Below are 24,033 nucleotides of genomic sequence, written 5' to 3' on the forward strand. Positions count from 1 at the left end.
GGCAAGGAGAAGCGCCAACTGGTCCAAGAGGAGATCCGTGCAGAGGTGGAGGAAGAACGTTGCTGCCGGATGGTCGGCATGTCCAAACAAGGGGCGTGGACAAGGTGGGAGCATGCAGAACCTCGAAAACTCACCTGGGCAGAGCTCTGGAGAGCTGAACCTCTACGCACAAAATTTCTCATCCAGTCTGTGTATGATGTCCTCCCATGCCCCGCCAACCTGCACACCTGGGGCCTAGCAGACACTCCGGAGTGCAAACTGTGCCAGAGGAGGGGCACCTTGGAGCACATCCTGAGTTGATGCCCAAAGGCACTAGGGGAGGGGCGGTATCGCTGGCGCCACGACCAAGTTTTAAAAGCCCTGGCGGATTCTATTTGCGCAGCGATACTTAACAGCAAGTCCCAGGCCGCCCCGAAGGAGTCAATCACCTTCATCAGAGCAGGACAGAAGGCAAACCGCAAGCCCAACTTCTCAGGAGGGCTCCTCGCCACCGCTCGTGACTGGCAGCTCCATGTTGACTTGGGAAGGCAACTGAAGTTCCCGGCCAACATCGCTACCACGTCACTCCGCCCAGACATGGTGTTAACATCGGAGTCAACCAAGCAAGTGGTGCTACTGGAGCTGACTGTCCCTTGGGAGGAGCGGATTTACGAAGCAAATGAGCGAAAGAGGTCCAAATACGCTGAGCTCACTGCAGAGTGTCGGAGTAACGGCTGGAGAGCCCGCTGCGAACCAGTCGAAATTGGGTGCAGGGGTTTTGCTGGTCACTCACTACAGCGTGTGTTCAGAATCCTTGGCATTAGAGGACTGCAATCTAGAAAAGCCACCAAGAACATCCTTGAGGCCGCAGAAAAAGCCTCCCGGTGGCTGTGGATCCGTAGGGGGGATCCGTGGTGCGCTACTTGGACACAGGCCGGGGTCTGATCACCCCCGGCTGGGTCGCCCGGGCGAGGGTGTCTGATGATTAAAGACCCGAAACACCCTATGACCCCGGGTTTATCACTGATGACGTGTCCAAGCATCACCGTGAGGTGTATTCAAGTTCACAAAAAAATTAATCTTTAACATCAATATTTATGGAACATGTTCACAAAAAATCTAGTTGTCAAAACTGAATATTGCATTATTGCATTTTTTTTTCACAGTTTAAGAACTTAAATTCATATTTTGTTGAAGTTTTATTCAATAAATATATTTATAAAGGATTTTTGAATTGTTGCTATTTTTAGAACATTTTTAAAAAATGTCACGTACCCCTTGGCATACCTCAAGTACCACCAGCGGTACGCATACCCCCATTTGAGAACCACTACCCTAAAGGGCCGCCAAAAATATTTTTCTCAGCTGTGGTTCGTATGGGCTGCAGCGGTAGTCAGTTATTTTACACTTTTGGCACTAATGACAATCTCAAAGGAGAGCTACAGTAATGTCAGAAAAGTTTCTTAAGTGCAAAAATTATGACCAAAGAGGTGAAGCTGTATTTTCATTTGCACTATAATTAGAGATGGGTACCGTTTACGTTCGAACCGATACGGCCTCGATTCCTGGTTCCTGGGAATCTATACCGTTACTTAACAGTACCAATTTTCGGTACTTCTATGTGTGTTAATGTAATTTTTTATTGCAACATTCAAAATGAGCTCATTATGATAACTGCTGTCATCTTTTAACCTTTGAAACATACAAAAATAATAAATGTGTACAAAAATATGAAAATTGGCATCAAAAACGTCCACCAAAAATATTGTATTAATTTCTTGTTAAAACTTGTTTCAGTGCCAATACAACTTTTTTCTACAATGTATTTCTTTTTTCCGATACCAAATATTACTAGCAGTTCTGGCTCCATAGACCTAAGCCCTGAGGTTTATGTGTTAAAGAAATAATACAATTTGTGATTAACACATAGTTTCCTACCATTTGGTTGGTAAACTCTAAATAGGTTCAATATAATTATTGAATAGGATTAAAATTATTAAAATTAAGAGTACCTTTACTAATTCAGAGTTAATATTTGAGTGAACCCCAGGCTGCTCTGTAGTGACTTGATAATTGTATTTATGTAGTGCTTTTTCTCCAGTCACTCAAGGCGCTTTGGCACATTGAGAAACCCATTATGTATATTTTATGCTACATTTTCACCAGTGTGGGTGGCACTGGGAGCCAGGGATGTTCAGTCCCTTACCCAAGGACAACGGCAGTGACCAGGATGGCCAAAGCTGGATTCCAATCAGGAATGTTCAAGTTCCTGGTTGGATGTGTCTGGTTGAAGAGAAAAAAAACAAGTAAACTTATATTTTGTAACAGATTTGAAACATTTTTAATGTTTATGTGTAGACTGAATCAAATCTTGAATAATAGATTTAGAACCTTATGAATTGAAATCAAATCGATTTGTGAATTTTGGCATCATAACCAACCATACTCTCAGTATACCCAAATATTCAGATTATATCATTTTACAAGAGCTGTAGAACATACGTATGCCTTTTCAAATACAACAAGGCTTGCTTGTATTCCTTATTTATAGTTGTAATTTTTAACTGTTTCATATGAAAGTTGTGGAGAACTGCACTGCATCAAGTTTAGACATGTTTCTAATACAATTAATAGGTAAACAAGGCGTTACTACAGTAATGCCTCAAGCTCAATAAAACTTGTAACTCAAATTAGGCCCACAATTTAAAGCATGACAAAAATCCAAGAAACCGCTCGTAATTCAAAATATTTGAGAGTTGAGGTGCCACTGTATAAAAATGCTTAGCATATAGTGTTTATGCTAAACTATATGTGAGGCTATACATGTTCTTGTTTGTTCAACAAAAGTTCAATTGGTTTAACTAAGACTCTAACGCAGAGGTGTCAAACTCCTTTTAAGAATGATCGGGGGCCACATGGAGAAAAATCTACTCCCAAGTAAATAAAGACAACTTCAGATTGTTTTCTTTGTTTAAAAATAGAACAAGCACATTCTGAAAATGTACAAATCAGAATGTTTTGGGGTTTTTTTACACTTGTATGTTGCAGTTAATAGTATTCTATCTTTATTTGTCGTCATTTATATTTTGAGAATAAATGATGTGATAATGTTCATCAGTCAACTCATTGGTGTTAATTTTCAATATATCAAGATAACAAAATAAAATCAAATTACAGGATGTTATTTATGTAGTTTGATCATTTTCCTCGACTGGTGCTCTAACATGTGTCATGATCCGTGGTCTGGATCATGTTTTTTGTGTTATTTCTGTTAGTTTGGACTCCTTTCGTTGTTTGTCCACCATGTGAGTTAGTTTGGTCACCATGGTAACATATTCTTTTCACCTGCCGCGGGTTCCAGACGCACACCTGTTTTTGTTCATTACTTTCTTATTTAAGCCTGCCTTCTCCCGTCAGTCGGTCTTGGTCCTTTGTTTGCAGTAAGCAACTATCACGTTCATGTATCCGGTTCTTGTTTCCGTGTTAAGTACTAGCCTTAGCTTCCTGTGCGTTCGGCACGCTGCCCTTTGTATTCCTTGAGTCTGTGCTAAGTACTAGCCTTAGCTTCTCGTGCGTTCGGCAAGCTTTTTCTTTTGTTTGTTTCTGTCTGTTTTGTACATTGTAATATTTATTAAATCTTTACCTACCTTTACGTTTTTGTCCGTAGTGTCCAAGTTTGCACTGGAGGAACGATCCCGCATTAAAATGCGACCCACACGTGACAACATGTGGTTTATTTTTTTTTTTACATACGTACATAATCTATAAAGATACAAATAATTACTATTGCGACATCCAGTGGACACATTTGGAACAGCAGTTTCTTTCATTCAAAAATGTTCGATAATTTTTATACTTGGCAAACTCATCCCACAGGCAGGTTAAAACCTGTTCGCGGGCCTGATTTGACCCGCGGGCAGTACGTTTGACACCCTTAAAATAAGTCACTTCAAGGCTTTCTACTTGTCATATCTATTCATAAAACACCCTCACAATACCATTCGATACATTATATTTAAGTTCATTATTGTACCTTGTTTATGTTTCTTTTTTGTTGATGGTATTTGTAATCCAGCGCTTTAACCTCTTCCTTATGTATTTAATTGTATTGCAATGGAGTACATACTGTGAAATCAGAATGTTCCAGTCACTACTAATAATGCTGTGAATTATTTTGTTTTCACTGACTCACAAAGTTGTTTTTAAATGTACAAATGCTAATGCGTTGACTGCAAGATTTCTTTTGTGCTCATTCAAAAATAGGAAATGGCTGGAAGGCAAGTACTGAATCTAATAGTCTTAGTTTAGAACCCAGGACATGCAGTAAAACCCCACCCTCCCACGTCACTACTCTTGTGAATGATAATGCACCAGCCAAAGGCCTGACACATCAATAATGGAAGATGTGGCGATAGCTGCTGAATGCAATGAAGCTAACTCCTCATCAAAATAGCTTGGAGTGCATTATCATGCTTATACCATGGCCATGACATAATTATAGTTAATTATTAGTCTTCCAATGTAAAACATGTACAGTGGTGGTCAGTAGTTCACATCAACAGAATGGTATACATTATTTTTTTTTCCAGAATGGAATGATTTTATAAGGCACATCTTCAAAGATTTTTCAAACCAAGAATCGGGTGCACATGTTTAAATTAATGTTTCTGTATTTAAAATTGCACATACAATATTTTGGTGCAGACAGTTCCAGAATGTCTATCACCAAACAAGGATATAACCAAGTGTAGCTGGTAGTTTATTTTGGTTTGCATCAAATGATTAGGTAATGTAAATGGAAAGTCCAAGGAATTCAGTGAAGATCCAAAATGACTATTGTTGATTGATTGTTGCAATTGTTTACGCACTACAAATTTGGAGGTCTGATATGAATGTCACAGTTTTTGCCTAATTCTATAAGAAAATGCAAAACAGTTGGCATCAGATGAAACCAAATTACAAAACCCAAGACCAGTGAAGTTGGCACTTTGTGTAAATCCTAAATACAAACATAGTAGTTGGGGTGAAGAAGGAGCTGAGCCGGAAGGCAAACCTCTAGATTTACCGGCCGATCTACGTTCCCATTCTCACCTATGGTCATGAGCTTTGGGTTATGACCGAAAGGACAAGATCACGAGTACAAGCGGCCAAAATTAGTTTCCTCCGCCCGGGTGGCAGTGCTCTCCCTTAGAGATAGGGTGAGAAGCTCTGTCATTCGGGAGAAGCTCAAAGTAAAGCTGCTGCTCCTCCACATCGTGAGGAGTCAGATGAGGTGGTTCGGGCATCTGGTCAGGATGCCACCCGAATGCCTCCCTAGGGAGGTGTTTCGAACCCACGTTGGGAAGACTATGTCTCCCGGCTGGCCTGGGAACGCCTCGGGGATCCCACGGGAGGAGCTGGACGAAGTGGCTGGGGAGAGGGAAGTTTGGGCTTCCCTGCTTAGGCTGCTGCCCCCGCGACCCGACCTCGGATAAGCGGAAGAAGACGGATGGATACAAAGATTTGCAAATCATTTTCCACATATATTCAATTGAATAGACTGCAAAGACAAGGTACTTAACGATTGAACTGGAAAACTTTATTTTTTGGCAAATATTAGCTCATTTGGAATTTAAAGCCTGCAACATGTTTTAAAAAAAGCTGGCACAAGTGGCAAAAAAGACTGAGAAAGTTAAGGAGTGTTCATCAAATACTTATTTTGGCGTGCCAACGCTCCCAACAATGTACTGTAGCTCCAATTCTTTTTCAGCTTATGGATTGGCTACTTTCTGCACCATTTCAGGTTTTATGGAGTGATGTCAGGAGGTGTCTTTCCCTGCAAACATGAAGAATTTTGTCGTTTAATATTTACAATTGTTCATCTAAATGATTTTACAGCGAATTGCTGGGAGATTTTAAACACCATGACAATCTTATAAGACATCATATAATTGAGCGTTTACCATTTTTGGTTGGAAGGGAGAAAATCCGGACTAAAACAGTCCGATTGTTTTTGTGTATAGAAGTTCAAGAACAAACCAGGAATTGCCAAGGCTCAACTCCTCCTCCAAAATCGTGACCTATAATGTCAACTTGAATGTGTAGTTGTCCACACGGACAAGCCAGATACAAACGTTTGATGTTCAGACAAGGATTGCTTTGTGTCTACAATGACAAAAAATAATGTTTGGAGGAGTCATAATTTGGAGGCTTTCTAACCTGACAACATTGTTACTGCTGTTTTCTATGGAGATGGGCCTCCGTAGGCCCAGAAGTGATATGAAAGAAGAAACTAGAAAAACTAAAAGGACAAAAATTATACAACATGAAATAATAAAAAGCAATGATGTTTAAACATGTACATATCTAAGCATGACCACTTTTGTTTACTTTGCGTAAATTAAAGGAAATCTGTAATAAATTCTAACTTATACACCAAATTCTTGTTCATAAAACAGTGAAGATGTACTTGATAAAGAAATCATTAAGGCTCAAAATAAATGACAAGTATGTAAACTTCTGACCACATTTCATATTAGTATGTATATGTAAGCCATGGTATAATTTCATTCCACTCACTGTACATGAAAATAATACTCTTTAAGGGAATTAGAAATTAAATTTGAATGAATTATATTTTGGTGAGATGAATATTTGAATGGAAGCTAAGTTGTGCCTGTAAGACAAAATTCAGAAAAAAAAGATTTAATGCATGATGATTGTTGAACGTTTGCATCCTTCATCACATGATCTCTCTGGATGTTGCATCATGCTTCTGCCACACTAGTTGTACTTTTTAGGAGTATTTTAACACATGTCCATCAAATACTTAGTCCAAAAGTTATATGTCACTAGAATATGCCACTGACTTGATGTTTTCTAGTGTTTGGCAGTAGGCAGGATGATGTGCATGTTGCATACTGCATATATACAGTACACATATTGCATGCATCTTAGAAACAAGATGAGTTTTAAGTTAAGGATTTTAGATTAGACTTTATTTGGACTTTTTTTCTGCAGAGAATGTCGGCCGATTAGTCACTCCTGCAAAAAAACTAGAGGACAACATTCGCTTGGCCGAGCTGGTGATCGAGGTGCTGCAGCAGAATGAGGAACACCACGCAGAGGTCGGTATGAAGACACGCACACACATATTCTCTGAACATACAGATAAATGGGGTTGCCCAAAAGGGCCAAAATTTCCCCCTGTCCTGGACTCTCTTTGAATTATTTGGGTAAATGTTGGTCCATTTTTAGTTTTTACCTTGAGGCTTTGGGACTATGTGGGGTACTTTAGGACCTTTAGGGGAAATATGGTCCTTTTTGAGGTACTTTGAGATCTTGGGAATATTTAGGTTACTTTTAAACCTTTTAGGCGGAAGATGGTCTTTCTGGCGGGTACTGTGACTTAAGGGCTATTTGGGGTCCTCTGAAAGCTTTATGGCACGGGTCACCAACGCGGTGCCCGCGGGCACCAGGTAGCCCGTAATGACCAGATGAGTAGCCCGCTGGCCTGTTCTAAAAATAGCTCAAATAGCAGCACTTCCCAGTGAACTGCCTCTATTTTTAAAATTTTATTTAGTTACGAGCAAGCTGGTCTCGCTTTGCTCGACATTTTTAATTCTAAGAGAGACAAAACTCAAATAGAATTTGAAAATCCAAGAAAATATTTTAAAGACTTGGTCTTCACTTTGCTTCTTATAACGTTCAGAAAGACAATTTTAGAGAAAAAATACAACCTTAAAAATTATTTTAGGATTTTTAAACACATATACCATTTTACCTTTTAAATTCCTTCCTCTTCTTTCCTGACAATTTAAATCAATGTTCAAGTATTTTTTTAATTTTTTTTGTAAAGAATAAAAAAATAATTTTAATTGAATTCTTCATTTTAGCTTCTGTTTTTTGGATGAAGAATATTTGTGAAATATTTCTTCAAACTAATTATGATTAAAATTCCCAAAAATTATTCTGGCAAATTTACAAAATCTGTAGAATCAAATTTAAATCTTGTTTCAAAGTCTTATGAATGTCTTTTAAAATTTTTGTTCTGGAAAATCTAGAAGAAATAATGATTTGTCTGTTAGATATATAGCTTGGTCCAATTTATTATATATTATAACAAAGTGCAGATTAGATTTTAAACTATTTTAAACATTTCATCAAAATTCTAAAATTAATCTTAATCAGGAAAAAATACTAATGATGTTCCATAAAATCTTTTTTTTATTTTTTTCAAAAAGATTCGAATTAGCTAGTTTTTCTCTTCATTTTTTTCGGTTGAATTTTGAATTTTAAAGAGTCGAAATTGAAGATAAATTATGTTTCATAATTTAATTTTCATTTTTTTAGTGTTTTCTCTTCTTTTAAACCGTTCAATTTAGTGTTTTTTTCATCATTTATTCTCTACAAAAAACCTTCCGTAAAAGGAAAAAAAATGTACGACGGAATGACAGATAGAAATACCCATTTTTTTATATATATAGATTTATTTATTAAAGGTAAATAGAGCAAATTGGCTATTTCTGGCAATTTATTTAAGTTTGTATCAAACTGGTAGCCCTTCGCATCAATCAGTACCCAAGAAGTAGCTCTTGGTTTCAAAAAGGTTGGTGATCCCTGCTTTAAGGGGAAGATGTTACTTTGGTTCTTGGGACTATTTGGGGTCCTCTGGGTCCCGTAAGTACTTGTGGGGGTACTTTGAGGTCTTTAGGGGAAGATGGTCCTTTTTGGGGTACTTTGGGACATTGGACTTTGGGACAACTTACAACAAAAAATTACTTTATTAACAGTGTTAAACAGAAAATATTTAAAGTTCATCAATTTGCCAAAAAAGAAAAATAAACTCACATTTTTGACTGACTTGAATCATTTTATACTGAAAAATAAAATTAAATAAACTCAATAAATTAATAAATCCAAATTGATCAGCAAAATTAACTCAGGAATATGTAAAACACTTTAACCTACACCGCAAAAATGAACAAAACATTTTGTGCAGATTTTTTTTTTTTCATCAAAGCCCTTATTTTCACTGCACACCAGATCTAGTTATTTTCCCCCTAAAGTGACACAGATCAGATTTTTTTGCCACTCCAAAGTGCTTTAGATCTGATCTTTTTGTATCAGATCCAGGTCTCATCAAGAGGTAGTCAGAATTTTATAGGAATCTGATATTTGCAAATCTGACTGCAGTGTAATTGGCAATGTGACCTGAATGCGACTGTTTTTTTTAGCTTTGGACGAGCTACATCATTTGTGTACGCAAGAAAAAACACAACCCGCCAGCGGAAGTGGATACTTCCTTTTCGGTGCATCTGTAGTCAATAATGCGCAAATAATAGGCTTAATTTAATATATGAATATACATTTTGATTCCAAATAAATAGCGATTGTTGAACGACTGGAATTGATACTGTGACGTACAGTGGGGCAAAAAAGTATTTAGTCAGCCACCGATTGTGCAAGTTCTCCCACTTAAAATGATGACAGAGGTCTGTAATTTTCATCATAGGTACACTTCAACTGTGAGAGAAAGAATGTGAAAAAAAAATTCCAGGAATTCAAATTGTAGGAATTTCAAATAATTTATATGTAAATTATGGTGGAAAATAAGTATTTGGTCAACCATTTAAATCTCTCACTGATGGAAGGAGGTATTGGCTCAAAATCTCACGATACATGGCCCCATTAATTCTTTCCTGAACACGGATCAATCGTCCTGTCCCCTTGGCAGAAAAACAGCCCCAAAGCATGATGTTTCCACCCCCATGCTTCACAGTAGGTGTGGTGTTCTTGGGATGCAACTCAGTATTCTTCTTCCTCCAAACACGACGAGTTGAGTTTATACCAAAAAGTTCTATTTTGGTTTCATCTGACCACCTGACATTCTCCCGATCCTCTGCTGTATCATCCATGTATCCATTTTGGTATAAACTCAACTGCTCCAGACTGATCACCAGGAAATCGTAGAGCACTTATATGCAAACAACCGATCACATTAACCTATGGACAATTTTGGGTCTGCAAATAACATAACACTCTGTACGTGTCCATACACTAAATTAGTCCGATTTTTCAGATAATTCGGATCTGAATAAACGTTCAACAACCCATGGAAACACCTTAATCTGATTGTGTTCGGTTTTTGAAAAGTCCGACTAACACACCTGGATTAGGCGATTGGAAACCAGATCTCTCAAAGGGGTGTGTGCCGCAAGAGGTTACCCTTTTCAACGGGCGATATACCACCCCGGAAGCAGATACCATTCAATAAAAACTTAAAACTATTGTAATGAAGAGGAGACTGTTTATTTGATTCACACTTTAAAAAAACTGAAGATTTTAAAGTGCATCCATGGAAGAAAAAAAAGAAGCAGAGACTTATTTAAGGTAGCCAAGGAAATGTAAAATTCCGGCTTAATTCGAACTCCCACATGAAATACTGATTAGATGAAAGATACTGAGGCAGGTGTGTTACAAGGCAAATAATAAAGTGTACAAAAACCTTTTAATGCTGCATTTGTGAACTCCAAACGGATTAAAAATGACTCTGTAGTCCACACAACTGGCAAGATAGTCCAGAGTAACAGCAACCATCATCTGAGCGGTATCGGGCCTTGACACAAACGGTCTGTACCTTCGGATTTTAAAACTCCTTCCATCAATCTACAGACCCTTATGAATGAACTCCGAGACATTCATAAGTTTTGTTTCCATGATTCTTGGTATGGAAATTCCTTCAAAAAAACTTTCCCGCCGGGCTTTCTTTAATTGGGACCTCCATCTGATCAGTTGCATTCTTGGTACTAGCGTCATGTTCGTAACGCAATCCAAGATCATTTGTTGATGCTGTTGGTCTTTAACATCAACATAGCCATTAAAGACATTATATTTGTAGTTAAGGATTATTTGCAAAGAAAAATTATGTTTCGTACATGTAGTCCACAATATGCAAACACGTATGAGGAATTATTTTGTAGTGTGATTTGGGTTTGAGTTTCACATTGCCATGATGTCAGCCGTGCTAATGTTGGTACCCATTTCCTCAGCGTATCAGCATATTGAGAACGAAATAGGCACTGACACTACCCATATCCACATAGATCTTAAATATGTTTTGTCCTGTCAGTTCAATTACACATCGACTTACAGGCTAAAGGGCATTTTTTTCCCGTTTGCCTACATGTCGATGTGTCATTGATCGGGCTAGCATTACACTAGGACAGGAGTGTCAAACTCAAATACAGAGTGGGCCAACATTTAAAACTGAACAAAGCTGCGGGCCAAGGTTGAACAAGTTAACCTTTTAATAGGGACCCAAACAAGTTTTGCATTGAATATTGAACAAGTAAGGCTTATATAATTTTATAGTGACGTGCAAAATCATCGAGCTTCAAATAATGATAATGAAAAAATATCAATGGCATATCAAATAAAATTTTAAAAAACATTGAATGCCTCTTTTCTATTTTGCAGCCTTCTGAGTTAAATATCAACATAAACTTTTTTCCACAGGCTAATAATACATTTGAAAATAAATTAACAATAATGAATAAATCAAACATTCAAACACTGAAGTAGCAGAGAAAGTGCATGAATAAAATGTTAATTATTTCTCAGTTTGCTACACTGATTTGCTTTAACACTGAATGTGGAACAAGCAGCCCTTATATAACTTAATAGTGCAAAGCCAACGTTCAAATAACAAACGAAAGAACATCAACGGTATATGAAATAAAATTTAAATAAAAAATGTAATGCCTGTTTTCTTTTTGCAGCCTTCTAAAGTAAATATCAACATTAACTTTTTCCACAGGCTAATAAATTAGAAAATTAAATAATGAGGTGGGCGGGGTTGGTGGTAGCAGGGTGTGTATATTGTAGCGTCCTGGAAGAGTTAGTGCTGCAAAGGGTTATGTGTATTTGTTCTGTCGTGTTTATGTTGTGTTACGGTGCAGATGTTCTCCCGAAATGGGTTTTTCATTCTTGTTTGGTGTGGGTTCACAGTTTGACACACATTTGTAACAGTGTTAAAGTATGGCCACCCTCAGTGCGACCCGTATGGCTGTTGACTAAGTATGCGTTGCATTCACTTACGTGTGCTTACGAGCCGCTTACGTTATGTGACTGGATCGGCACGCTGTTTGTATAGAGGAAAAGCGGACGTGACGCCCCCAATATTGTTGTCCGAGTGGAAAGCGAGAGAAATTCCGGAGAATGGTTGTCCCGGGAGATTTTCAGTAGGGCACTGAACTTCGGGAGTCTCCCGGGAAAATCGGGAGGGTTGGCATGTATGAGTATTAGCGGTGAATGCGGTGTTATAGCGGCACCGCCGCTGTATAGTACCGGCGGGCTAGCTCTAATGTTAATATGACATTACCTCAAGGGCCAAATTAAATTACACGGCGGGCCAAATTTGGGCCAGAGTTTGACACCCATGCACTAGGAGCTTGGCACCATCACACTAAGCATTCGTTGCACAAATATAATAGACTGTATTCGACAATATAGTTCACATCCGAAATGTTCATTTCCATTTCTTACAAGTAACAAGTAAACACCTTACTTACCTATCAAGGAGGAAATTGGCAAGTTTGGCGTCAGATGAAAAAAATCTTCTCCGCCTTCAATCGACTCCATCTTTTAAAGGAATCTCCGATACAAATCCTCGTTTTATTCCTGGCTTTGTAATGAATAAGTTGAGAATCGTAACGACGCCTTTCAGATTCACTAAAATCTGACATGATTAGTAACTTTACCAGTGGCGGTAGCTAGACAAAGATGGCGGTGCGTAACTGGCAACCTGGCTGTGAAATACTCACACACTTTCTAATTGGTCAAACGATGGAGGGCGGGATATCAAAATGAAAACAACAACAAATCTAATTTTGAAATGAGCATATCCTGGCTGAACTACTGTTATCAGTACAACACGTACAACAAAGCTAGGCTATTAACTTGTAAGAAGCAGCAGATACCGAAGGTGGCGTCATAGGTCAACTGGAAAAGCAAGAAATGCATCCCTGCTAAGAACAAAATAAGTGCCCCCCAGTGTACAAGCGGCACACGGCATATGGCCAATAGTAGCATTAAAGAGAATGCATGGACACTTGGACATCACACGTAGGTGTGACAATGCACATTTGAACATATATACAGTATTTGAGAAATCAGACTACCGTATTTCCTTGAATTTGCCGCCGGGGCGCTAATTACCTCTTCACACTCCTGCGTTTACCAAAGGTATGCAGTAAAAAATTGAGTGTGATGTAAACTTGGACCTTAAATCCTACTGAATAGCTCTTAATCTTCTTCCCTTTGTGCGATTTCAAATTACCGGTATTGAAATCAGCCTCCTCCATTTTGAAAATGATGACAGGGGAAGTGTCACTCGTGACGTCACGAGTTTGACCAGACGGTAATACTAAGCATGCGCTAATTATTTTGGGAAGCAAATTTGACCCGGCAGTAATTCGAGACAGGCGCATACTATATGCCCTGCGGCAATTCAAGGAAGTACGGTAATTTAGTGCATGGAAACGTAGTGACAGACTAACACACTTATGTACTCATAGGACTAAGTGTAAGTATGCAAGTGTACCAATTGAAACACAGCCCTTGATTTTATGAGACTGAGCTTAAGGTAAGTATACAATGCCATAAGAAGTACGTTGTAAGCCAGGGGTTTTGTTCAATAATGTGTTGACGGCTTGGTGTTAATGAGCAAACGCTATGTTTACTCAGGGGTTCTTCTCAAGAGTCTTAAGGTTCCTCCACTGTGACAATTGAAAATATGCACAGTAGTGCCTTGACTTAGTTTACCCTTTTAATTTGTAATTTTTAATAAGAAAAATTTACTTCTAGATGTGAAACAATACAGTAGGAAATAAACAACAGCGGTAGTTTTAAGAAGTAATGTAATAATGTACAGTGTTTACCTTGGAGAGGGGACATCTACAGTGTCCTTCCAGCTGCTTCTCCATTTGGTGCAGATTGTAAAGCGCTTTGACAGCACTGCTACACCAAGTCAGCCATACGCACACTTCGATCATATTTTCGTTTTTTTAATCAATGAATATCATCCACTTTTCCTTCTGAGCACTGTACTTCACACCCACTTTCTTCACACCTATGCTTGGAAGAACAAAGTTATGTCTCGCTAGCTATTGGCTAATGCTATCGAGTAAAATTGGATGATTTTGGACGGATCTTATGGGTTTCACTGTTAAATATGCAAAGCCAACTAGGTACCTGTGTCAAGTCGTGGACTATAGTGTGGTTTGTTTTCCCGTGGTGCAAATCAACAGGACCGGACCAAACAAAAGGGCGCGCACAAGGCGGGGAACAAACAACGCAAGAACAAACGAAAGGCGCTCTCAGCGGAGGTACAAAACTTGGCTATGAAAACAAAAACTATTACTGTAACGTAAACTATGGATATAAAACAAAACTTGCTAACTATGGCATGAATAACGAAAACTTACGTGGAATGAGAATAGAGCCTGGATCATCAGCATGGGTAGCAAGGGTGTGTAGAGGGTGATGTTGCCAGGCTGATTGCCTGGTAACTGCAGGCTTAAATAGTGACTAACAGGTGCATGAGTCCAAGTGAATGAAGTGCGTGGCATGACAGGTGAAAACTAATGAGTTGTCATGGTGACAAAAACAAACAAGATTGCACAATGAGTCTGAACTCAAACAGAACATGACCACAAAAGATGACAATTTTAAGCTGGCTTCTGACCTAAATGTTTGTTTGCAACCTAAATCAAAACATTTGCAGAGAAACGGCTTGCACCTCAAAACAATTACACAATGAAATATGTCGCGACAAATGCATTAGTTAATAATAGTCGGTGACGTCATCCCTAATGTTTTGTCAGGCAGAAATAAAAGATGCACAGGCGATATAATACCGTGAGCAAAACCTGGAAAGTATGATATCATTTGACCTTAAACAGGAAAAAAAATGTATTAAGCCAAACTTCCCTTTAATGGCAGTACGTCAGTGATGCAGGCATATTTGTTTAAAGCAGTGGCAGTTTAGACATTTGGACATATCTTTCTAAAAATCAAAACATTACTTTAAAACATTGCTTTGATTTTAATTATTTTAATGGCTTCCTTGAGTTTAAAGTTATTTTCATATTATTTTTGCTGAGAATCAGAGGTTGCAACTGATACCTTTCCACTGTTTGGTTTTGAATGGACCAACGTTTAATTGTTATTTTGTATTTTGTAACAGCCCAATGGCCTGCACAGTTCATGTATAAATATTTCTGAATGAAGTTGTCATCTTTATAATTAGTTAGTACATGCCCAAAAAATGTCTCAAATTGAAATTTATAAAACAATCGCAAAATAAAAGCCGAGTTGTGTACGAGTGATAATCCGATTATTCGACTGATTTTAAAGATAGTTGATGACAAATCGGGTATAGAAATAGTCGTTAGTTGCAGCCCTACAAGCGCTGTTTCGACTTTCTGTTAATCTGCTCATCACAGACGTGATCATATGTACACGTATCACAACATGTTAATGTACCTGCTACCAATTGATTGACTTTGATTAATACTTTTATTAGTAGATTGCACAGTTCAGTACATATTCCGTACAATTGACCATTAAATGGTAACACCCGAATACGTTTTTCCACTTGTTTGAGTCGGGGTCCACATTAATCAATTCATGAAAAGACAACAACATTAGTCAACACTCATTCCATTTCAACAATTAATATGTGGTTTGTAACATTTAAAAAAATACTGTGGTGGGCGGCAGTGATAAAAAATACTTTGAATGTAGGTTGCCATTTCGTTATACTTCTGAAAATTGTATTTGCTTAAAGGAGCCATATGTGAAAATCTGGCCAGAAATTGTACTGCCATCACGGTCAAATTTTTGTAGTTCCTTCCCCCTCTCCTTGACTGAGGTTGCCAGATAGGCAGCCGAATCCAGCTCAATCAACTGGGCTACTACAATGAACTTCAAACTTCCATTGACTCTTACTAGGGGTTGAGGTGCTGGAACCATAATAGCTGAACAGACAATCGTTTTGTCAATAACAAATCTCTAACCAACACATTCTACACAGAAATTAGGCTATTTTCAGGAAGAAGTTAGGGGTGTAATGGTACGTGTATTTGTATAGAACCATTTCGGTGTGGGGGTTTCGGTTCGGTACGGGGGTGTACCGAACGAGTTTGCAATCTAAAGTCTTAACAAGCTGCTTTGCTTCTTCTGCACCCAGCATTGTCCCACCCACACAACCATCTGATTGGTTACATACAAATCCAATCAGCAGTGCGTATTCAGAGCACATGTAGTCAATGCTTCGGCGTTGAGTAGAATAGTGTTTAGCAGGTGAGCATAAGACAGCATACTCTCCCCAAATCATAAAAAACACCTCCTAGTCACAACTACTAACATCACTATGAGCCTGTTGACCTTCTAGAAACAGTTCTGGCTTGAGGTGAAGGCTAATTAGCTTTTAGCGTAACGTTAGTTCATTTTGTTTTGCTGTGTGTGTGTGTGTGTGTGTGTGTGTGTGTGTGTGTGTGTGTGTGTGTGTGTGTGTGTGTGTGCGTGCACCCTGTCTGTCTGTTATTTCACTTGAAGTCCATGGTGTTCAGGGATGAATAGTCTCTTATTGCTATTGTACTATTTTTTCAGCAATATTTACATTAATCATTAGTAATGTAGCAGCGTAGTTTTGAATGGCAGAGTCCCTGCTATCACATGTTGACAAAAATATAACATATACCTAATTAAAGTCAACTAAAGGCTTCCCAAATGCTGTAATAAATTAAGCATGATGAGTTGACTTGAAACTGTTTAATGTTGCACTTTTTATATGTAGAAGAAATGTTTTGTCATTTTATTTAATCAAAGCAACAACTTGAGGCAGTTTAATGTGGATTAACATGGGCAGAATTATTATAGTGTTCCCAATGTTAAAAGGATAAAGCCATTGTTTACAAATTTGGTAAATAAATAACCCCAAAAATTATATTTTGTTGTTTTCTTACTGTACCGAAAATGAACCGAACCGTGACCTCTAAGCCGAGGTACGTACCGAACCAACATTTTTGTGTACCGTTACACTCCTAGAAGAAGTACGCCATGCCTGCGTACAATATCACAACAAATGGGAATCATATGGGTATTGTCAGTACTATCAGAAAACTAAGACTACAACTACAGCCAACGGTAGCAATGGTTATACTGGTGGAAAATAAGTAGAGCATCTTTAGTAGCCTAATGTATGCCCAAAACTACAGATGAGACATTTTGCCAAGTTATGCCTATAGGCTACAGTTTCAGATTGCCTTATAACTTGGTACATGTAGTCCACAATATGCAAAAAGGAATGAGGAATTATTTTATCATGTGATGTGGTTGTCGCCATACGTTTCACATCGCCATGATGCTAATGTTGGAACCCATTTTCTCAGCGTATCAGCATATTGAGAACGAAATAGACACTGACACTACCCATATCCACATGGGTTTTATTCGTTGAAAATGTATTTTTCCCTGTCAGTTTGATTACACATCGACATACAGGCTAATCGGCATGTATTTCTCCTGTTTGCCTACATGTCGATGTGTCATTGACTTTGCTTGCATTACACTAGGAGCTTAGCACCATCACACTAATCATTCGTTGCACGGACATACTAGCTTTGTTAGACAACATCATAGACTCTATTGAACAATATTGTATACTAAATGTCCATTTCCATTTATTACAAGTAATAAGTAAATGCTTTACTTAATTATCAAGGAGGAATTATGCAAGTTTGCCGTCAGATGTAAATATCTTCTCCACCATTAATCGTCTCCATCTGGCATCCCCGATACAAATCCTCGTTTTGTTCCTGGCTTTTTTCATGAATAAGTTGAGAATCCTAACAATGCCTTTTAGATTTACTATGGTCTGACATGTTTAGTAACTTTACCAGTGGCAGTAGCTAGACGAAGATGGCGGTGCGTAACTGGCAACCTGGATGTCACACACTCACAGACTTTTTAATTGGTCAAACGGTGGAGGGCAGGGACATCAAAATGCAAACAATAAGATTTCGGGGCTGTAAATCTAATTTTGAAATGAGCATATACCGGCTGAACTACTGTTATGAGTTATAAAGGTATTCAAAAAGAACACGATTCATTAATGCCTTTTGACATACCAGGGCCATTTAATGAAGACTTGACATGAAATTATTACATATGGCACCATTAACTTTGGATATGTTTTGAACACCAATGAATACATACGTTAATTATAACCAATACCATATCGGACCATAATCAAAAGAGTCTACAGATACAATTTAAGAAGAAGATGATGATATAGATTTTTTTTTCATTGGGAACCCATTGAATTTCAAAGGGGTCCACTCAAATCACTACCTGTGAATCCCGGAGACTCACTACATTGAAAACATAACATTATTGAGTAGAGCTCGACTGTACAGTAGAAATATATATATATATATATATATATATATATATATATATATATATATATATATATATATATATATATATATATATATATATATATATATATAAAATCCATCTTTCTCAACCTATTGAAATGATTCAACTACCTGCACTTGTCTTCCGCTCTTCTCTATCTCAAAGGCCTTTGCATGGTGGTCAGACCTGATGGTGGAACACGCTGAAACCTTCTTGTGTCTTTACTCGGCTGACATGGACGCGGCTCTTGAAGTTCAGCCTCCAGACAGCTGGGACAGTTTCCCTCTCTTTCAGCTGCTCAATGACTTCCTGAGGACGGACTGTGAGTGGGGGATCTTGAACATTCAGCATGGGGTCTCAAGTAGCTGTACGTGCCTGACCATTAGTTCAGCAGGTTCACTCGGGGCTTAGGAGCCTTAGAAGGAGTTAGAATTTAAGAAATTTACATAGCAGAATTTCAACGAGTACTTGTACTGCATTTACACAGATTCAAATGCCCACTTTTACTTTTGGTGCACAGATTAATTTAGGATCCCTCATATTTATCTAGGTTTGGTTAGATAGGTACTTTTTTGGAAGTATGCTTTGTAGTTATGTATTTGAATGAATAAGGTGATGTATTCATAGATAGAGGTGTCCTGACACAATTTTGTCCCTTCCGATACGATACCGATATTTGAGCCTTGAGTTTTGGCTGATACCGATATTAAACAATACGATATCAGCACAAATAATGGTACTTACTTTAATTAGAAAAGGTTTGATCAAGTGAAATTACTCATAAAACAATGGAAGGTGTAAGAAAACACTAAAAGTATGACCAGGGCCGCTCCTGGCTAAATCGTTGAAAGTAAATATGAAAATAACTGACACGCCATCAGTGTGTGAACATGTGTGTGAATGGGTGAATGTGGAAATACTGTCAAAGCGCTTTGGGCTCCTTAAAAAGGGGTAGAAAAGCGCTATACAAGTACAACCATTTACCATTTAAGTTGTTCAATAAGTGTTTTTTGTGTGAAAAATAACAAATTTAACATAATTAAAGTCTCAATCTACAAATATTCCTGACAAAACTGCAACCTAGGTTTGAAATATGGGGAAATAATTGTAAAAGTACAATACATTCACTAATTGTGTAACAAAAAAGATTAGTTGGAATAATACATAATATTGGCGTGCGCAACCCGTGGGAAGCTGGTTCAATCCACACCTAGTACCAACATCGTCACGTCCGTTGTGTCCTGAGCAAGACACTTCACCCTTGCTCCTGATGGGTGTTGGTTAGCACCTTGCATGGCAGCTCCCTCTATCAGTGTGTGTGAATGGGTAAATGTGGAAGTAGTGTCAAAGCGCTTTGACTACCTTGAAGGTAGAAAAGCGCTATACAAGTACAACCCGTTTACCGTTTATATAGAGAACATACAAACCCTTTATTTATTGTACTTGTATAGTGCTTTTCTACCTTCAAGGTACTCATTTATTGAATCTAAAATATTGAAATTCAATGATTTGGGGCATTTGCAAATAGATACAATTCTGTACAAAGCCAACTATAACCTGCTACCCAAGAAAGTACAATTCTTCTCAACAAAACAGGAGAAATACAACCTTAGAGAAAAATCTAATTTAAAACATTTTATTGCACATACAACACTTAAGACCTTGAGGATATCATTTTGTGGAATTGAATTATGGAATGGATTATCATTAAGCAAAGAAGTCAAACAAAGTGCTAATATGATCCAGTTTAAGAGGTTATTCAAACTACCAGTTTGCAAAGAACAATTAAGAATTATGATAAATGTCTTGATGTTATTGAAAATGAGATATTAATGATCTAATTAAGTGAATCATAACTGTTTTATCTATTTATTAAAAGAACTGTTGTATTTAAAAATCCTTGACGTAAATCGTGTTACAAATTGAGAACAAGTAAACACACAGTATGTGTTAGTAATCGCTAAAAAGGCTAGAAGGGGCAGGATTAAATAAGATTTGCTTCTTCCTACTACTTTTTGGGCATGTTGTAAGAGAAATTAAAATTATGTGATATTTCATGTTGAAACTGTTTCCATGTTCGAAATAAACTTCAACCAACCAACCCAACCAATGCAACTGCCTTACCAGCCAACCACAAACCCACAACCACGTTGCATTATACTGTATACTGTATATCTGTGATGGAGCAGGAATGGGTCTGGGACTATGTTACGGTAAAATTTAATCAGAAGCGCCCTGTTATTCATTATTTGACTTTTTAGATGCGCTTGTTCAAGCAAAATGGGACCCAACTCAGGTCAAGGGATGTGCGTATAAGGTAGAGCGGCCCTCCTCATGACAGACTTATGCTGTTTTTAAATTCAAATGAAGCAGTATTTTTTTTTTATGGCGACATCTAGTGGCTACAATGATACATTAGGTTAAGCTCAGAACGCAGTAAGTTGAATGATACGGACACATTTGTTACTCGATACTTTTTAATATGCTTCTGCCTTGAAGACTTTGTATGTGTTAGTAATATGCAACTATAAATAGTTGATACTTGTTTATATTAACAAATGTGCTGTTTTAGACTGCTTATCGTTAATTTAAAGACATATGCTTAGCTTCTGTGCCAGTGTGTGCTTAGCTTTTGTGTAGCTGCTAGCTCGTATATTCTATAATTTTTACCTTTTGTAATTGACTTGACTGAAATAGAAGAAAAGACCAACCTTGTGTGCTTATTGGAGGGCATTTAGATGTTAACTGGCTGTCCAGCTCTGCACAAGTAAACACACTGCAGGACAGAGCTTACATCTGCATTTTTGCATGCAAGCCAGTATCAGCTGATACAGTGGGGCAAAAAAGTATTTAGTCAGCCACCGATTGTGCAAGTTCTCCCACTTAAAATGATGACAGAGGTCTGTAATTTTCATCATAGGTACACTTCAACTGTGAGAGAAAGAATGTGAAAAAAAATCAAGGAATTCACATTGTAGGAATTTTAAATAATTCATTTGTAAATTATGGTGGAAAATAAGTATTTGGTCAACCATTCAAAGCTCTCACTGATGGAAGGAGGTTTTGGCTCAAAAATACACGATACATGGCCTTGTTCATTCTTTCCATAACACAAATCAATTGTCCTGTCCCCTTAGCAGAAAAACAGCCAAAAAGTTCTATTTTGGTTTCATCTGACCACATGACATTCTCCCAATCTTCTGCTGTATCATCCATGTATCCATTTTGGTATAAACGCAACTCGTCGTGTTTGGAGGAAGAAGAATACTGAGTTGCATCCCAAGAACACCACACCTACTGTGAAGCATGGGGGTGGAAACATCATGTTTTGGGGCTGTTTTTCTGCTAAGGGTACAGGACGATTGATCCGTGTTAAGGAAAGAATGAATGGGGCCATGTATCGTGAGATTTTGAGCCAAAACCTCCTTCCATCAGTGAGAGCTTTGAATGGTTGACCAAATACTTATTTTGCACCATAATTTACAAATAAATTCATTAAAATTCCTACAATGTGAATTCCTGGATTTTTTTTTCACATTCTGTCTCTCACAGTTGAAGTGTACCTATGATGAAAATTACAGACCTTTGTCATCATTTTAAGTGGGAGAACTTGCACAATCAGTGGCTGACTAAATACTTTTTTGCCCCACTGTATGTATTTTTTTTTGCTGATATCAATATCAGATCGGAACGCCCCTATTAACTGATACAGTGATGAAGACTATGGAAAAATGTGAATTAAACAACATATTTGTTATAATGCCACCTCAATAAAATGTTGAGTGTTTTTTTTAAAAACAAAATAACTATTACAGTTTATTGACGCCATTTTTTAATTCATTATTTTAATTGTTACAACCATTGTGCGTCATCTAAATGCACGCTTTCCGTTTGTGGGTCAGACTTTTACATACCCCCTGTATCAAGTGTTTGTGTGTGTGTGTTTGTATGAGTGTGTGTGTGTGTGTGTGTGTGTGTGTGTGTGTGTGTGTGTGTGTGCAAAGATAATGGTCTTGTCTTGACAACGGTTGCCGCTTACTAGAAATGTCCATAATGAACTGCATTCTTGCCTGCAGGTACACCGATGCTGCGCGTTGTCCTGTAAAGGATACACTTCACTGCTCACTCTTCTGACTCAATCAGTGGGGTGCTAATTGTCCCCAGGGAATGCTTCCCCTTTCCTGTTAGCTAAACGGGAGTCAAGGAGAAGCCAGAGTCTAATTGACATATTCATCTTAACAGATAGCATTAGGGATAGTTGCCTGTGTCTGTACAATTGAAGTGCATACCAGTGGACATAGTGAACGCATACAATAGCAAACATCAGAGAGTCAGTAAAATAAATCTGTCATCAGTACAGTTTCTGAGACATGAATGGAATGGAATATTTATTCCTTGCAATCAACATTCTGAGCCAGGGGCCTTAAGCAGAATTTTATTTGAGCCCCCCCAACCCCATTACACATTTTTTTCCACACTTTTTTATTCATGTGAAAAAATTGTATCACTAAAAATCAAACTTAAATTTGATGTGATGCATATTTTGTACTGTAATTAATTATTTGGAAATATATTGTTCAATAATTGTTTTTTTTAAAATGCAGAATAAATAAAAAAATACATAATTAAAATGTAAGTTTGCAAACCTTCCTGGCACAGGTCCAAATAGGAATTGAGCCCAGTTCTACTAGGTACAGAACCATGTTGACAATATAAACACCAAAATACAATACTGGCACAATGAAGTTAATGGCAAAGACTATTTCCTGAACCAACTGAAATTAATGCATACTTGCAAATAAAACTCAGAAGTGTAAGAAAACAGGATCTAGCCATCCATTTTCTACAATCTGGGTAAGTCGCTACCTCATCACAAGGCCAACACAGACAGACAGGCAAATTCAGTGTTGCATATCAGCCTAGGTACATGTATTTGGAGGTGGGAGGAAGGGGTAGTGAACTGAGCTGAGAGAATCCACGCACCTAACAGGGAAAAACATGCAACTTCCACACAGAAAGACCCCGAGCCCAGGAATCGAACCCAGGACCTTCTCACTTTGAGGCACGAGCACTAACCACTGCCTCCACTGTGCTGCCCAAGAAATCTAGATTTAACAACTAAATAATACACATACCACTCCACTCAAGAACTTCCATTCAGCACCGCCAGGATCCACCATTAACTCGTTTTTAAAATTCTAGACTACAAAATAATAAAAAATGTTATATTTGTGCTGATATCGTGTCAGATTTATATCAAGGCTGTCGTTTAATAAGTAAAAAAAGTTGAATCGAGACACACCTAATTTAAATCACTTCAAAGGCGTCATCTGTTCGCTACTAACTCTTTTCTGCTCCTTCATCCGGCATTCACTTTTACACTCCACTGTTTTGGCAAAGGATTGTGACGTTCGTCAACTTTTGAGGACAAATAGGTTGGATGAGCTCGAACATCGGATACATTTCTGATTTTATATCCACATATGAAAGAAGCCTGGGTCGGATTTGAAAAAATGTAAACTTCACGGTGGCAGAGGGGTTAGTGCGTCTGCCTCACAATACGAAGTTCCTGCACTCCTGAGTTCAAAT

The 24,033-nt window shown here is 37.9% G+C and overlaps 1 protein-coding gene across 4 annotated transcripts in view; it reads left to right on the plus strand.

The window, feature by feature from the left end:
* cadpsa (Ca2+-dependent activator protein for secretion a) overlaps positions 1–24,033 on the plus strand; it is a 342,730-nt gene that overhangs the window by 172,514 nt on the left and 146,183 nt on the right. For all 4 annotated transcript variants that reach the window (XM_061874508.1, XM_061874509.1, XM_061874511.1 and 1 more), the window contains 2 exons: positions 6,979–7,085; positions 18,610–18,766. In XM_061874508.1, the coding sequence (XP_061730492.1) occupies positions 6,979–7,085; positions 18,610–18,766 (264 nt within the window). The remainder of the gene's footprint in view (positions 1–6,978; positions 7,086–18,609; positions 18,767–24,033) is intronic.

This window comes from Nerophis ophidion, linkage group LG16 (assembly GCF_033978795.1).
Source record: "Nerophis ophidion isolate RoL-2023_Sa linkage group LG16, RoL_Noph_v1.0, whole genome shotgun sequence".
NCBI classification, from domain to species: domain Eukaryota; kingdom Metazoa; phylum Chordata; class Actinopteri; order Syngnathiformes; family Syngnathidae; genus Nerophis; species Nerophis ophidion.